Below are 16,316 nucleotides of genomic sequence, written 5' to 3'. Positions count from 1 at the left end.
TAGTAGCTAGGGTTCGTGGGGGGGAAAGTGTCCTGTCCCTTTAACAGAGGCTGATTTGGTTATTGATTATCAAGTGATGTTATTAATCTCCAGGCCATGAAAAGGTTCAGCTTCCCATTTCCATAGGTTAAGCCTCTACTAAAGGAAAAGGTAATTTTTCTTCAAGCCTCTCAACAATCCTATGTAGCTTCTAGCACATTTCTCTGAGACCTAATCCTTAGGCATGTGCCCTTATTTAGAGGGAAAGAGAATAATATCTGATCTCAGCTGATCACATTACCCCAACATGAAACAGTCTTTGTATTGCAAAAGGGATCTTTTTGTCCATGTGACAAGTAAGATACCTCCCATGATGCAAAGCCAGTCAGAAGCATATGTTGGCATTTCTGCAGCCCACCATGAATGTTAATAAATATGCAGATGGGGAGAGGAAGAGTAAATAGGCCAGTGATTATCACAATCAGTTCTCATTTCCAGGAAATATTTGCATTCCTGTTTGACAAGATAGTACAGCTTAATCAAAGAAACGGAATACAGTAGGTGCTAAATGATTTGAATCTACATCTCAAATTAGCTGTCTGGGTTACATAACTTCTTGGCCTAATGCACTATGACAAGGCAATAAGTGAACTTACAGCCAAGATGACAGCTTGGTTAATGAAATGCAAATCATGCAAATTTCTGTATCTAACAGAAGCATATTGTAATCTCTATGCCATGGCGAAGACCTCCTTTCTCGGTTTAAAAAAAGGTTAAACAGAAATTCTAGTTCTCCCCTCACACCAACTGCTGCTATATGAACTTGGAGATCATTTGCCTACTCTGATTTATATAATATTACCAAGTCTCCACTTATTTCTTGTCGTGCCTTCTCTGACATAAATAGGAAAACACTGCCAGTCACTTGTAAGTTTGTACTATCATAACTAGAATTTGACTTCCCTGTAGAAAGTTGTTTAGGAGAGCCATCCACATTTTCCTTCATGTTTTAATTGGATGAAGAGGAAGAATATAGACCTTACGCTTCCCCCCTTGATCATTTTAACTTGGATAGCTACATTCTTTCTGACTGGTTGGTTTAATTACCAGTGCCTATTAGGAATGGCCATGAACCAGGAAAATGGAGGTTCATTTCAGTTTGTAGGGTTGCACAAACCACGAACCTTCATGGACCTTTCTGTTTACTGAACTGATTCATTTTGTGAGGTTTATGATGCAGTATACTGGCCCCCCCGCAGGCTAGAGATGCCAAACGCAACAAGTCTCCAGCTGACTCTCCTCTACCTGTGGTCACCCACCCATCTCATCATTCTGAACACTGTTGCTGTAGATGGGCAATCCTCCTTAGACCCAAGAGGCGGTCACACATCTGCCTCCTCTTGGGTTACATGGTTTCAGGGAGTGGCCAGTCCTGAACTTATGGTCCCATGAGGTGTTCAACCATCTTTTCAAAGTTGACATGGTTGGTGGAGATTGCCAATCCTGGGAGATGAACATGGATGGGGGAGGCTGGAAGCTCCAGTGGGAACCCAAACCCTGAACAGATGCATGTGTGGGGGGAATGCTGGAAGCACAGACTGTAATGGAGAACCAAACCCTGAGAGATGTATATGGACAGGTGACAGCCTGGAAGCTACAAGTTCTAGGGAGATAGAAACCCTTAATAAGTGTATGGGGAGGAGGCTGCAAGCACCAATTCTTTGATGTAGCCAAACCATGAGAGACGTGTGGGGAGGGGGGAAACAGGAAGTGCCAAGTCCCAGGGAACAGAAACCCTGAAGAGGCATATGTAGGGTGGAAAAGTGGCCCCCAAGTGTAATGGAAGATGCCAGGCAATGTGGAAACATAACTCTGGGAGAGAGTTGCCACAGCCAGAATCCATCTCCCCAACGGGGTGTGTAAGTGAATGGCAGACTGGCCCTCAAGCCAAAAGGAGACATGGCAATTGCTAACCATAGCCCATGTAAGAGCAGCAACACCCAGAAGTCATCTCCCCAATGGGGTGGATGAGTGAGTGGAAGAGCAGCCCTCAAGCTGAAAGAAGACATGCCAAGTCCAAAACATAACCCCAGGAAAGAGCGGCAACACCCAGAATCCATCTCCCCAGCGGGGTGGGTGAGTGAGTCCCCTGATGGACTGCTTTCACCCCAGTAACAATCTCAGCAATGGGGAATGTGAGTGACAGGACTGGGACCCTAAAATAAAGGAGAGAATGGTCAACTCAGACTCCAAGTGGCAATCCAGAGATGTAATGCCTATCTACAGCAGCAGTGTTCTCAATGAGGGAAACAATTTGGAGACTGGATCTGGGTGATGGAAGTGCTGATTCTTGAGGTGGCCATAATCATGAAGAGATGGATGTGGGGGGAGGCTGAAAGTGCTGGTTTTGGATGCAAACTTATAGGAGGAGGTAGTCACAAATCCAAATGAGGAGGAGTGTGGGTCCTCAGCCAAGGAACTTAGCAGCTAAGCCCTGTTTGGCATGAGCAGAGAGAAGGGTGACTCAGAGCCCTGAGTCTACCAAACACCACCCCAGATGGTGAAAGGTGTTCACATATCCCAGTGGAGGAGGGTGTGGGTTGTCAGCTGAGCAACCAAGAAACTAGGCTTCTCTGCTCAGTGTGGGCAGGATGGGTTGCACTGGGCACCTCTTGAGCCAAGAAGAGATGTTCACAAATACCAATGAAGGAGGGTGTGTGTCCTCATCCAAGGAGTCCAGTAGCTAAGCCCATCTGCTTGGCATGAGCAGAGGTATGGCAGGACTTTTTTTGTAGCTCCTTTGCATATTAGGCCACACACCTTTGATGTAGCCAATCCTCCAAAAGCTTATAAGGCTCTCCTTACAGGGCCTATTGTAAGCTCCTGGAGGATTGGCTACATCAGGGGGTGTGGCCTAATATGCAAAGGGGGTGTGGCCTAATATCCTGCTACAAAAAAAAGCCCTGGGTATGGGTGGCTCAGAGGAGGGGCAGTATTCTGGCAAGGCAACCAGCAGCTAAGCCCCTCTGCCCAGTGTGAGCAGAGAGACAGGTAGCTCAGAGCCCTAAGTCTACTCCACCTCACACAATCCCAGCCAGCCAAAGCTGTTAATCACCCAACAACAAAGCCCTTCAGCTGAGGAGCCAGTGAAACTAAGTGCCTCTGCTCAGCATGAGCAGAAGGACATGTGCCTCAGAGCCCTGAGTAAGCACTATACCACTCCCAGCTCCACTGTCCACAGGAGGAATGAGCTGGAGGTATATATATCATTCTACTCCCATAGAGCAGAATGAGAGATCTCTTATTGATGGTCAGTGTTGCCCGTCAAGCTTTGGAGGGTTGCTATTGGCGTTTCCAGGGCTGCAGATGTCCATTTATGATGATTTTATTGCTATGTATGATTTTATTGTATTGTATTGCATTTACACGTTGTGAGCCGCCCTGAGCCTGCTTGTGCGGGGAGGGCGGGATACAAATAAAAAGTATTATTATTATTATCCCCTCGTTGTTTTGATGATAGCAATTGGTTGGCATCAGCGTATGCCATGGACGCTGCTGACACACCCCACCACGAGATGCACAAACTTCTGAAAACCATGTGGAGGGTCATGAGAGGGTTATTGAGGTGACATCGTATGGACCTCAGGTCATGAACCATGACCCAGGCAATTTTAGCTGTGAATTTAGGGTCATGGGCAGGTTGGTGCCCAACCCTAGTGGCTAGACTTTTAATGATAGACTTTTCTAAGGCTTTGAGTTGGCCAAGCTTTTGGGTAACTTTCCCTTTCTGTCTGGTACATGTTTGGGGTGAATAATAGTTTAACAGTGTGGGTGATCCACAGCAGGAAGTGGCCTATATTCTTCCTTAACTGTATTTGATCTTGAATTAAGGAAATGTCTTGTTGGGGTTTTTTCCCCCCATTATGCATGTCAGATATTAGCAGCCCCTTACTTTTAAAAAAGCACAGCAAAAGAGACAAAAACTTGTAGTAGTAACCACATAATGCAAGCTAATATTGAAAGCCATGAGCATTGGCAGGATTTTCTTACTCATCATTTAACCCTTCATATCCTGTTCGGCTCAATGCTGTGATACCCATCAACTTGGGTTTACTGTGAATTTCCAGCTGAAATAAATGGACAGCGCCTGAGGCCACAGTACACTGTTCATATATCATTTGTCAAATGTTGACAGGGAGTAAAAAGCAGCCAACACTATTACTGCTTTTTTCTCCACTGTGTAGCAATCTTTCATGTTAATAGCAGGCCAATGTGCTTCTGCCATGGCTACCTTTACTAAAAAATTGCTTTGACACTACGTATATCCCTTAGTTCACATTCATCACACAAGCTGAACGGCCAACAGAGACAATAATTGTTCAAACAGTAATCCCAGATACATATTGTCTGTGCATTTGCATACATGAATCTCAGACTGAAAACAACATTATGGAAAATATATAGTTGAATCTAGAACTGTGGTGAGCCATCATTTTACTTATGTGGCTTCGCCTAATCTAAGATGGAGACCCTTAACATTCTAACTCTTGTTCTATTGTCTTTGAGAGTTGGATTGAGAAATCGACCAAATAAATAAATTAAGAGAAGGAGCAGGCATATTGATTTATTTTTAAAGCATACATGTCCCAGCTCCATAAGTGTTTGCCCTTGTGACTGTTACCAAAATAAACCAGTCCTTCCTAGAGAATCTCTGCCCATCAAAGAAAAGGCTACTTCCTTTGGAATAAGAGGAACAAGGAAAACATTGGAGATATCCTTACCTTAATTCTTCTACTATGATTCTCCCGGGAAAAACAGTAGGGAAGTTTGTTCACCTACAGCGGTAGAAGAAAATGGATCCATCCTTGAATAATGCCTGCAGATGTACCTCTTGTTCGTCATACAAATGCAGAGTAAAAAGATATTCTTTGACTCTTTCTTTCCATTACATTCCAGTGCAGTGGTGTGGAAGGTCTGTGCCCCTTGAACTGCCAGGATGATGTAAGTTACCATAATCTCTTTACTGGCTTTAGACATATAATCTGATGGTCCAGGGCTACTCCATGTAACAACTTTGCCTTCATTAAAAACCCTACAAAATGAGGTAGGATTGGGTGTACATAAATTGATTTGGGTTTTGTTCTTGATCTGATTACTTTTTTTAAAAAAATAAGAGAAATAATGCTGAGGGATGGTGATCCCAAGGCAACTCCATGAATATTTTGTTTGAGCTGGAACCTAAACCCAGGTCCAGCCCTCTTGATGCCTCAGAATTCATGTTTGAATTCTGATCAACATATTGGGCAGTTGGAAACGGCAGACAGGCAGGAGGGTTCGGGAGGAGGCTCTCAAGACCAGCGGTAGACTGGATCTAAAAATATTGGTTGCCAGAAGACATAGGAGGCCCACCCACAACTATAAATCATTTAATTTTTGTAAGAAATAAATTATTTTTTCAAAAAATGCATGTAGGAAAAAGGTACAATTAAAACTTTTGCTCTCTCTCTCTCTCTCTATATATATATGTAATTACAGCATACATATATTGTACATATTCCTGGCTGTATACAGTAGGTACTCCATGTAAATACAGATTGCATTTTCTCCAGGTGAGCTAACCTCTGCCAGCTGGAAGTCAATTGTAAAAGTGGGAGATCCCCAGGCCCCACTTGGAGGCTGGCAACCCTAAATACGATGTCAATTTTAGTTGCATTACAGTAATGATACTGAAACTTCTATTATATTTTCAAGCTACTAAAAGTGTCATTAACATTTTTAACATATTGCCTAATGTTTAAGGGGGCCCACTTACCATTGGGCAAGTTGACACCCTGGCCAGTCTGCCACTGCCCAAGACTGTTTTTCACCAGGCCTTAAGTTATTTCATTATATAGCCCTGATCAGGCCACTGGCAAATATGGGAACACAACTGGGCAGTCCCCCAGTGTAGTGCACAGACCTGCATACTAGGCAATATTGCCTTCATAAAGCTAAAATCCCCTCCTCAATCTTGCATCTTTTTCTTTTTTGTCAGAATCTGAACTGTTTCCTTATTGACAACAATGGGTTCATTCTTGTTTCCAAGGTCTCCAAACAGGTAAGAATTAATGAATGAACTAAGCACAGAGCTGTTTGTACAGCAGTCATGGGTGGGTCTAGATAGAAGGAAAAGAAGCAAAGCTGAGGTCTGCAGCTTTTAAAAAATAAGTTTATGTGAGGACACTTCATGTTATTCCAGAAATACAGTGGATGCATGCCCCAACCATGTTTTAGTCCTTGTGCGACCTGCAGATTGCCAAAGGGTATTTTATTGCTGTATTTGTGATCTGCCTTCCGTGGAGACACATGTCTCTGCAGGTCTCTCCTTGTGAGACAATACCCGCAAAACTCCCACATGCATGATGCTGGACAAGCTGACCATTTGTGATAGGGAAAGTACTCTTCTTTCTCTTCTCTTGACTGCAACCTGAATATTAACTGGATCTACTTGAATGAATGTAAATTTATTTTTTTTGCAATATACTTTGTTTACTGCACTCAGTATCACGCTTCTATGACTGAGCAAACTCTGCTATATTAACCAAATATCCCGATCCTAAGTATCAGTTGTACAGCAGACGTGGGTGGAAAAGAAACAAGGGGAGAGGGCTAGGAAAGGGCGGGCCAAGCGAGAACGCTTGGCTCGCCTTTGCCCAGCCCTCTCCCCTGCTTCAGAGGGAGCTGGCTGGCCAGCAGCCACCTGCGTCCTTCTTCATTCACGCTGATTCGGGGCGAAGGCAAAAGGACACAGCCGCTGCCCACAGCCCAGCTAGCTCACTTCGAAGCAGGGGAGAGGGCTGGGCAAGGGCGAGTGAGAACCTTCTCTCCGCATCATTGCAATGATGTCTCTTTTTGGTGACATCATCATGACACGTTTACAAAGTGCGCACGATTAGAGTGGGGGGGTGGCATGGGGTTCTGCCTGGGGTGACAGAACCCCTAGCATCAGCCCTGCCTCAAAAGTTCACCAGCACTGAAAAAGCTCTATTTCTGGTTGCCGCATGCCTTAGTTCTGCAGGTTGGGACACCGAGACCAGGTATAGGAGGGAGAATCTTAAACGTTAGGATGGATAGTGCAGTAGAATGCAGTCCTTTGCATATTCCAACACCAAGACATTTACAGTGCTGTCCTAAGCAGAGTTATACTGTTCTGAATTAACTGAAGGCTTAGTCAACTCTCCTTATGATGGCATTGCTAGGTCATGAAAGGTAAGAACCATGCTTTGAATTGCACCTGAAAACCAAAGGGCAGCCAGTGACAGATCTTTTAACACAGGGGATGGTATGATCCTTGTATCCAGGCCCCTGGCAAGACCACTTACAGAGAGAGCAAATGTACCCCCACAAAACATGTGTCCTTGGGAATGTTGTGGTTGAAAAAGTTTGGCTCCTGGGCTCAGGATAGTTACCATATAGCTTGCAATCTGACTTTCTCCAAGCTCCATCCTTATACATGCCTCTTAGCTGGAGTCTTCTACAAGCAAATTACTGCTGGTGCTTGTTCATTACTTTGTTTAAACTGGAATCCTCACCCGCGCTGACCCCATTGTCACTGGAATCCATTCTTTGTTTCCTGGCCTTTCTTTCCTGTAGTAGGTCTCCTCCCTCCATCAATCCTGTGCTCTGTGTTTTACCTCAGCAGCAGTGTACACGCAACAAAGCAGTCCCGGAAAAGGAAACTCCTTTTTATCTGCTTACTGTCCTAAATAGGATAGTTTTGATGAATGGGTAATCTTTCTGACTCCTGTCTTGTTTTAGTCACTCCTTTCATCTTTTTTATTTTGAACTTAGAAGCTTCTGCCTCTTACTCTGCCCTTCCGTACTGTGGATCCCCACCTAAGCCTTCAAGTTTTCTTTTCTGTGTGTTGTGTATGTGGACTAATGTATCTGTTATAAGTAGAGTTCCTGCCCGGCTCATTGCCTTGAAGACTGAGCTTGGGGACTCAGGAACAACGGGCAGTAGGATCCAGATCCCTGCTGCCCTGCTCCAATCACAAGCCCCTTGCTGGTTTGAATGATCCAACGGCATCCTAGCGTGGACTGTATATAGTTGGCCCCATTGGCCCAGTAAAGCAGTCTTCTAGTTCAGCTGTTACTATGCTGTACCTAATAAAGAGAGCTATGATCACGCTAATCTTGTCTCCTCCTTGCATTGAACCCACTATATCAGGGGTGTCGAACTGATTTGTTATGAGGGTTGGATCTGACATAAATGAGACCTCATTGGGCCGGGCCATGTTGGGTTGGGCTGAACCATGTCGGGCTGGGCCGTGAGTGTACCTATAAGATTAGGTAGTAGAGATATAAACTTTATAAAGGATACAGACAAACACAATTAAATATATATACATATTATATATATATAACTTAAAATATGCTTAAAATGTTAGCACTCGTTGGTCTTATTTTATTTTATTTTTTATTTTGTGAAATTATCATCCGGCCTTTCCCAAGATGGGCTCAGGGCGGATTACAACACAATAAAACAGTTAAGAATTAAACAGTTAAAACCATTAAATAAAAATGAGAAAAGGCAGCATCAGTGATATAAACATCATTCACAGATTGAGACACAGGATGCAGTGAGCGCAGGGAGGCCAATTAGATGGTGTGAGGACGCCCGCCTGCTTCAGTCAAAAGCCTGGTGGAACAGCTCCATTTTGCAGGCCCTCCAGAATGCTAGAAGTTCCAGTAGGCCCCGAATCTCCTTGGGGAGCTGATTCCACCGGGTTGGGGCCGGGGCCGAAAAGGCCCTGGCCCTGGTCAAGGCAAGCCAGACATCCTTTGGGCCCGGGATAGTCAGAAGATGTTGGTTGGCCGATTGTAGAGGCCTCCAGGGCTCGTATGGGGAGAGACAGTCCCATAGGTAAGTAGGTCCCAGGCCGCGTAGGGCTTTAAAAGTCAATACTAGAACCTTGAAATGGATCCGGTACTCAATTGGTAGCCAGTGCAGACTGCACAGCAACAGCCAACTGCCTGCTCATACAGGCAGTTCAGTCAGCAATAGAGCTGCTGCATTCTGCACCCGCTGGAGTTTCCAGATCAGTCCCAAGGGCAAGCCTGCATAGAGCAAGTTACAGTAGTCCATCCTGGAAGTGACCATTGCATGGATCGCTGTGGCTAGGTCCCGGGCAGCCAGATAGGGGGCTAGTTGTTTGACCTGCCAGAGATGGTAGAAGGCAGACTGTGCAACCTCTGTGACCTGGGCCTCCATAGAAAGGGTGGCATCCAGCATCTCACCCAAAATCCTCACCTTCTGAGCTGGCACAAGAGGTGCACCATCCAGTGTGGGAAGTTGGAAGATGCTTTCTTTGTATTTCTCCTATGGGATCCAGCAAACTGGGCAAAGGAAGCTCTGGCTCTTTCCTTCCTTCCCCAGGGGACTGGGGGGCGGGGAGAAGAGCCTCAGCCAATAGAAGGAAGAGAGCCTTGGCTCAGTAGCTTTGCTGTGGGAGTGAGAAAGCCTGGAAAAACAAGCTCTTCCTCCCCAAGGGAGGAGCCTCAGCCAATGGAGAAAACAGAGGTTTTGCTCTGTAGCTCCTGTGCATGCCTTGCAAAGCAAACTGTTATGCAGAAGGAAGCAAGATATAGGGAGAAGGAAGCAGATGACAGCCAGTTGCTGAGGGGCCTGATAGGAGCCCTGCAGGGGCCTAATTCGGCCCCCGGACTGTCTGTTTGACACCCCTGCACTATATTATACTGTGTGACATCAAAACCCTGGTCCTTGTGAACATTTGCGTTAAAACAAAATGTTCTACTGCTTCTCCTGTCTTTTCCAGGTATTGTTTTTAAACCATCATTCCATAGCAAGAAATGCAATTATCCTGCAATGAAGTGCCACTTATTTGATCGTGACATCAGATAATAACATTCCTAGCAAACAAAAAACCCATTCCTAACACAAGCTTGCAAACTGGCATGTACTCTTCTTTACTGACAGATAGAAAGACCAGGAGAAAAGGTATATTCATAAGCACCTGTTCTAACATGATGCTGTACATATTCTTCCCAATAGGAGCATTAATCCTTGTAGCAACATGAGGGCTGTCCCATCACAGAGGACAATCCTCTATTCAAATCCCTTTGGATAAATGATTGGCAGACAGGCAAGGAGAAAGAACGATACAGTCACTGGATGAAATGGAGAAGAAACTGCCTAAAACTACAACATAGTTAACAGCAGCCACTGAGAAAGTTTCTTGCTTCTTAGTTTGTCACTGTTCCTCCCTGGTGCACTTAAAACCATTGTGTTCTGCCACAGTCATCTAGATCCAAGCTCATTCCAGGGTGTTTGGTCTGCCTTCAGCTGTGTGCAGAGAGAGGGTTCTTCCTGTATATATCGTTAAGATGTTTTTGAGTTCCATCCTGCATTATATTTAGTAATGGTTCTGTGCCCCATAGCACAGTGGTAAGCTGCAGTACTGCCCCGTGCCCTGTGGCACAGAGTGGTAAGCTGCAGTACTGCAGTCCAAGCTCTGCTCACAACCTGAGTTTGATCCTGGCAGAAGCTGGGTTCAGGTAGCCAGCTCAAGGTTGACTCAGCCTTCCATCCTTCCAAGGTTGGTAAAATGAATACCCAGCTTGCTGGGGGGGAAGTGTAGATGACTGGAGAACCAATGGCAAAACATCCCATAAAAAGGCTGCCAAGAAAACGTTATGATGTGACATTACCCCATGGGTCGGTAATGACTCAGTGCATGCACAGGGGACTACTTTTACCTTTACCTTGTTTTCTACATGGCATTTTTCAGTTGCTATGTAATATTTTTATATGTATTAAGGTACATTCCAATTGCCAATAGTGAGGGAAGATGTTAAGGCAGAACCTGATCTTGTCAGATCTTGAAAGCTAAGCAGAGTCGGTTCTTGGAAGGTAAGTCACCAAGGAAGACTGCCGAGGAAGACCGTGACAAACCACCTCGGCTTCTCACTTGCCTTTAAAGCCCCTTGCTGGAGTTGCCAAACTTGGCAGCAACTTGATAGCACTTTATACACACACACACACACTGCAAATAGGAGAGCTGCTTTAGGCAAAGACAAGCCTTTGTCCTTCAGAAGGGTTAGTTTATCTTATGTCCTCTCAGTCACCCAGTCTTCTCCATCCAGTTTTATTTCCAGTGCCTCCTTGTAACTTTGCACCTGCCAAGTGGCAATTCTGCCAGCAGTGTCCTGGATATATGTGAAGGTTACACTAACTTGTACTGGTGTACAGGAATACAGCAACCAAAGTGTGGGAAGAGTAACTGCGGTTACTTAAGCAAAGCAGCATGTTTGCAGCTGGGCTCACAAACCAATTGAACTGAATTGCTCTGATCTGAAGTGATGAGATTAAATCCAAACTGACTCCAATCAGCTCTTTTTTTCAAAAGCGCTATTGAAAGGATGGTTGGTTCCTCCTAGTATCTGGTACACCTAAATGCCCTTTCTTCTTTGGACCTTTGCCAATCCAGATCTTTGTCTCTGGCATAATATTAAAACAGTTCTTCTGGCCCTCAGCCAGTGATAGATAAAGTGATTGTGACAAGGGCTCTACATGCGGGTGTCCTTCAAGACTGCACAGCCTCCGGCATGCACACTTCTAGGAGTGTCTCTGACATACCTCTTTTAATAGCTTGTTGCCATTATTGTTAAATGGAACCTCAAGATTCAGCAGCAGTAAAGCTCTGGTGGCCAGCTGTGAATGAACAAGGGATGGGTGTGGCCTGTATAATGCTCTGCTTGTAAGCTTTCAGGATCATCCTAAGTACAGAATCCTGGATGTGATCCAGCAAAGCTCTTCTCATCTTCCTCTCTATGGGACAGTAACAAGCTTCAATAACAATTTCCCTAACTGTAATGTCCTGCTCCACATTCTTTCTCTCCCCTTGATTTATGTAGTTTTTCAGACTTTTACCTGATTGTTCTTACTGAAATATAGAGCAGGGAACATATAACAAAAGGATTTCATTTTTTTTTAAGTTAATCATTTTTAAAAGTTTATCAGTGATTCAAGCAATGGTCAGCTCCAGATTAGACTATTGTAACTCTCTCTATGTGGGGCTTCCCTTGACCCTGCTTCCCTTGACCCTGTCCCCTTGACCCTCTCTGTGTGGGGCTTCCCTTTACCCTGTCCCAGCGGGTGCAGAACACAGCAGCCCAGTTGTTGGCATCGAGGCCTAAATGGGCACAGATGTATCCGGTCCTGCGCGAACTGCACTGGCTACCTCTCGAGTACCAGATCTGGTTCAATGTGTTGGTCCTTACCTTTAAGGCCCTTTACGGCCAGGGGCCTGCATATCTTCAGGACCGCCTCTCCCCTTATGAGCCCTACCCCTACCCCAGGCTCTGAGGTCTGCTGCTTAACATCTTTTCATAGTCCCTGGTCTTAAGGACGCCTGTCTGGCTTCAACGAGGGCCAGGGCCTTTTTGGTCTGGGCCCCAATTTGATAGAATGAGCTCGTGCTGGAGATCCACACCCTGCGGGACTTATCAAGGTTTCACAGGGCATGTAAGACAGAGCTCTTCCACCAGGCTTTTAATTGATCCAGTGGGCATCCTTGAAAGTCATCACTTCCCCCAGCATTTTACCATTATTGTGTTATGTTATGCTGTTAGCCATCAGCTGCATGCTGTTTACCACCTATGTCTGTAAGAGTGTTTACTGTGCTGCTCCTGTTTTGTAATGTCTGTTTTTATGACATTATTTTAACTGTTGTTTGTATTGTAAGCCACCCTGAGTCCGCTTGCGGGATAGGGCGGGATAGAAATCTAAAAATTAAATTAAAGGAGATTCTTCAGAACCTGCAGCTGGTGTGGTAGCGTTTCCTGACACTGAGGACTGAAACTGCATGCGGCAGTGAGCCTATTGCCTGCCTCCTCCTTAAAGATTCATGTGGATTGAATAATTTTAAAATACAAGGAGGCTGGATCAGAGCAATGCCTTGGAATGTAATTAATCCCTCCATTGGCTGGAAACTGTATTAATAATGTCTCCTGCTCTGCAACTAATGTTATGTATTTATTGATTATTGATTTATTGATTATTGATTTCATAGTAATCCACCCTGAGCCCATTTGCGGGACAGGGTGGAATATAGATCTGCTTGATAAATAAATAAAATCATCATTGACATCGTCCATATATTGTACATACATTGTTCTGGCAATTTTGGCAATAGTAGACACTGAAGAAGTGTGCATGCACACAAAAGCTTATGCCCAAAATTAGACTTGGTTGGTCTTAAAGGTGCCACTGGACTCAAACTTTGTCCTGTTTAGAATAGTTTCAGAAGGTAGCCATTTTTTATGCAGAAGAAGAGCTAGATTCGAGTCCAGTAGCAACTTAGTGACCAACACAAGATTGCAAGGTGGGGGGTGGGGGTATAAACTTTCAAGAGTCAAGTTTTTACCATCAAAAGCTTATAGCCCAGAAATCTTGTTGGTCTCTGAGATACTACTGGAATCAAATCTAGTTCTTCTGTTTAGGATGTCACTGTAAATTCCCATATATGTAATTGAGACGACAGAATTTATAGCACCTATTTTTATCTATTTTTATCTATTTATGTAACTGTATTATATTTAAAATGTTGTTTATTTGTTTTAATTGAATCATGAGGTGTCATGTCTGTGAGCCGCCCTGAGCCCGCCTTCTGGTGGGGGAGGGCGGGATATAAGAATAAAATTTGATTTGATTTGATTGATTTGATATAGATCTCAAAACCTAAGCAGGGTCAAACCTGGTTAATACTTGGATGGAAGACCATTGAGGAAGTCCATGGTTGCTACACAGAGGCAGGCAATGACCAATCACCTCTGTTCATCTCATTCCTTGAAAGCCCCACAGGGTCACCATAAGTCAGTTGTGACTTGATGACTCTTTTGTACCCCCACCAGATAGCAAAGTGACAAATAGTTAGCGACTTATCTTAATCCGCCTGCTGAGTTCATTGCTGAGGTGATACAAGCAGGCCTTATTTTGGGCAGGAGCTCACAGAAGTGGAGCTCCAGAACCTCTAAATTTTATTGTGCTCTTTCTTTCTTACCCCCCCCCCCAAAAAAATACTTGCTTCTGGGCTCCATTGTTAAAACCCCCTCTGAGTACCTCTAAATTTTATTATGCTCTTTCTTTCTTACCCCGCCCCCAAATACTTGCTTCTGGGCTCCATTGTTCAACTCCTCTGTGAGAATGTTGCTGAACTCTTAAGATTTGACAAATTTTCTAATATTTTCCCCCACAACTAATGAGAAAATAGCCAAAATATATAAAGCAGACAGATGGAAATCTTCATCATGCCACTGTGGCCACATAGGAGCAAGTAATTTAAAAAGTATGATGGGAGTCAGGTTTTACTATGACAGTTGTAATTCAAGAAGCATTTTTAAGGTAGATGCTGAGCTGATATAATTTGGTACACCTTTCGATGATGTCAGGGTTGTGGTGCATATGCAAATGAGTTATACACAAGAGTTGTGCTGATGAGCTCTGGCACCTCTTTTTCTACGAAATAGTCCCTGAAGGACTTGATGATTCCTAGCTCAGTATCTTGCAGTGCCAGTCCTAAGCACAGAAGCAAACCCCACTTAGTTCAGTGGGAATTGCTCCCTTGTAAGTATGCAGCCCTTATTATATATATAATAGCAGTATTATATATATATAATAGCAGCAATCAGAAAGTCCTTCACTGTATAATAAGAATGGATTAACTGCAGTCATAAAAAGCTGAAGAGGTTTATGGCTAACAGTTTTTTTAAAAACTCTTTTCTCTTCCTTTCTCCCTGTGATTGCAGGCTGGAAAATTTTTGGGAGAAGTGGATGGCTCTATTATGACCCAACTTCTTAACATGGGAATGTTCAAAGAGTAAGTAACAGCATCTCCTCTGTATTGATCTCCTTCTAGAGAGAAAGCTAGTAGAATGAAAATGTCCTGTCTCTCATGAGAATTATTACAGCTAAATAATGAAAGGACAGTATGAACTAACTGTGGAATATAGGATTTCCATTGCTTGTTAAAGGACAGTTCACAGGATAGATTTTTATTTCACTGCTGAAAAAGCCCAACCATGCCCCAGGTATGTGCTCACAGGGTGTCTCCCACCTCACAGGGTGTCTGTTGTGGGGGAGGAAGGTAAAGGAGATTGTGAGCCGCTCTGAGACTCTTCGGAGTGAAGGGCGGGATATAAATCCAATATCTTCTTCTTCTTCTTCTCTAATGATACAGCTGATGTGTGAACACGATAGGTATGGGCAGGGGTGGAATTCTAGCAAGAGCTCCTTTGCATATTAAGCCACACACCCCTGATGTAGCCAAACCTCCAGGAACTTACAAAAAAGAGCCTTGTAAGCTCTTGGAGGATTGGCTACATCAGGGGTGTGTGGCCTAATATGCAAAGGAGCTCCTGCTAGAATTCCACCCTTGGGTATGGGTTGGACCTGGTTCCTGTGATTTCAGCAATTGGAAAAAGAGGTGCCAGAGTCAGAGGAATTGCTGCTGACTATGGATTACATTCTGTGATTCCCTTGTGCTAAGTTGGATCATATGCCTCTCTTCAGTTAAGTTGTCCTGAAAAGGAGAAAGCCTTAATCTAGTAGAGAATGGCTATTTCTTATGGAGGAAGACTTCTTTTGATGAAAAGACACCTTGCTCTGTTGGAAAAAGACTTGGTAGAATGGGCTTATAGGATCCAACCTAATGGAAGTCATAGGATCTCAACCCTACATTTATCGTCAACCAGTTCTCATGCTTCATATGAGCAGATACCCAAGTGCTACATTTCCCTGCTATGGTTCTGAAAATGCATGTAGAGAAATGGCAAGCAAGCGATTGTAAGGGCATATTTTTGTGATGAAGAAGCTAAGAAATGAGATCTTTTCCTTAAGCTACCAAAGCAGCAGGCTACCAAACCAATTCCCTTTGCCATCTTCTGAGCTAGATTCCAGGTGGGTAGCCATGTTGGTTCTGAAGCAGTAGAACAAAATTTGAGTTCAGTGGCACCTTTAAGAGTAGCAGAATTTTATTCAAGGCATGAGCTTTTGTATGCATACACACTTTTTTCTTTTCATTGTGTCTGGAAAAGTGGGCATGCACATGGAAGCTCATACCTTGGATCAAACTTTGTTGGTCTTAAGTTGCCACTGGAATCAAACTTTGCTCTATATCTTCTGAGCTGTTAATGTTTCTGACTTTGGACACCCATAGTCAGGGCTCTTTTTGTAGCAGGAACTCCTTTGCATATTAGGCCACACACACCCTGATGTAGCCAATCCTCCAAGAGCTTACAGGGCTCCTATTACAGGGCCTACTGTAAGCTCTTGGTAG

At 44.1% G+C, this 16,316-nt stretch overlaps 1 protein-coding gene across 1 annotated transcript in view; it reads left to right on the top strand.

The window, feature by feature from the left end:
• CACNA2D4 (calcium voltage-gated channel auxiliary subunit alpha2delta 4) overlaps positions 1–16,316 on the top strand; it is a 269,022-nt gene that overhangs the window by 227,305 nt on the left and 25,401 nt on the right. Inside the window, exons 28-30 of the mRNA XM_060245776.1 lie at positions 4,936–4,980; positions 6,014–6,076; positions 14,788–14,858. Coding sequence (XP_060101759.1) covers positions 4,936–4,980; positions 6,014–6,076; positions 14,788–14,858 — 179 coding nt within the window. The remainder of the gene's footprint in view (positions 1–4,935; positions 4,981–6,013; positions 6,077–14,787; positions 14,859–16,316) is intronic.

Source organism: Heteronotia binoei, chromosome 8 (assembly GCF_032191835.1).
Source record: "Heteronotia binoei isolate CCM8104 ecotype False Entrance Well chromosome 8, APGP_CSIRO_Hbin_v1, whole genome shotgun sequence".
NCBI lineage: Eukaryota > Metazoa > Chordata > Lepidosauria > Squamata > Gekkonidae > Heteronotia > Heteronotia binoei.
Note: the sequence above shows the minus strand (reverse complement) of the source record. Positions and strands in the feature narration are given on the sequence as shown.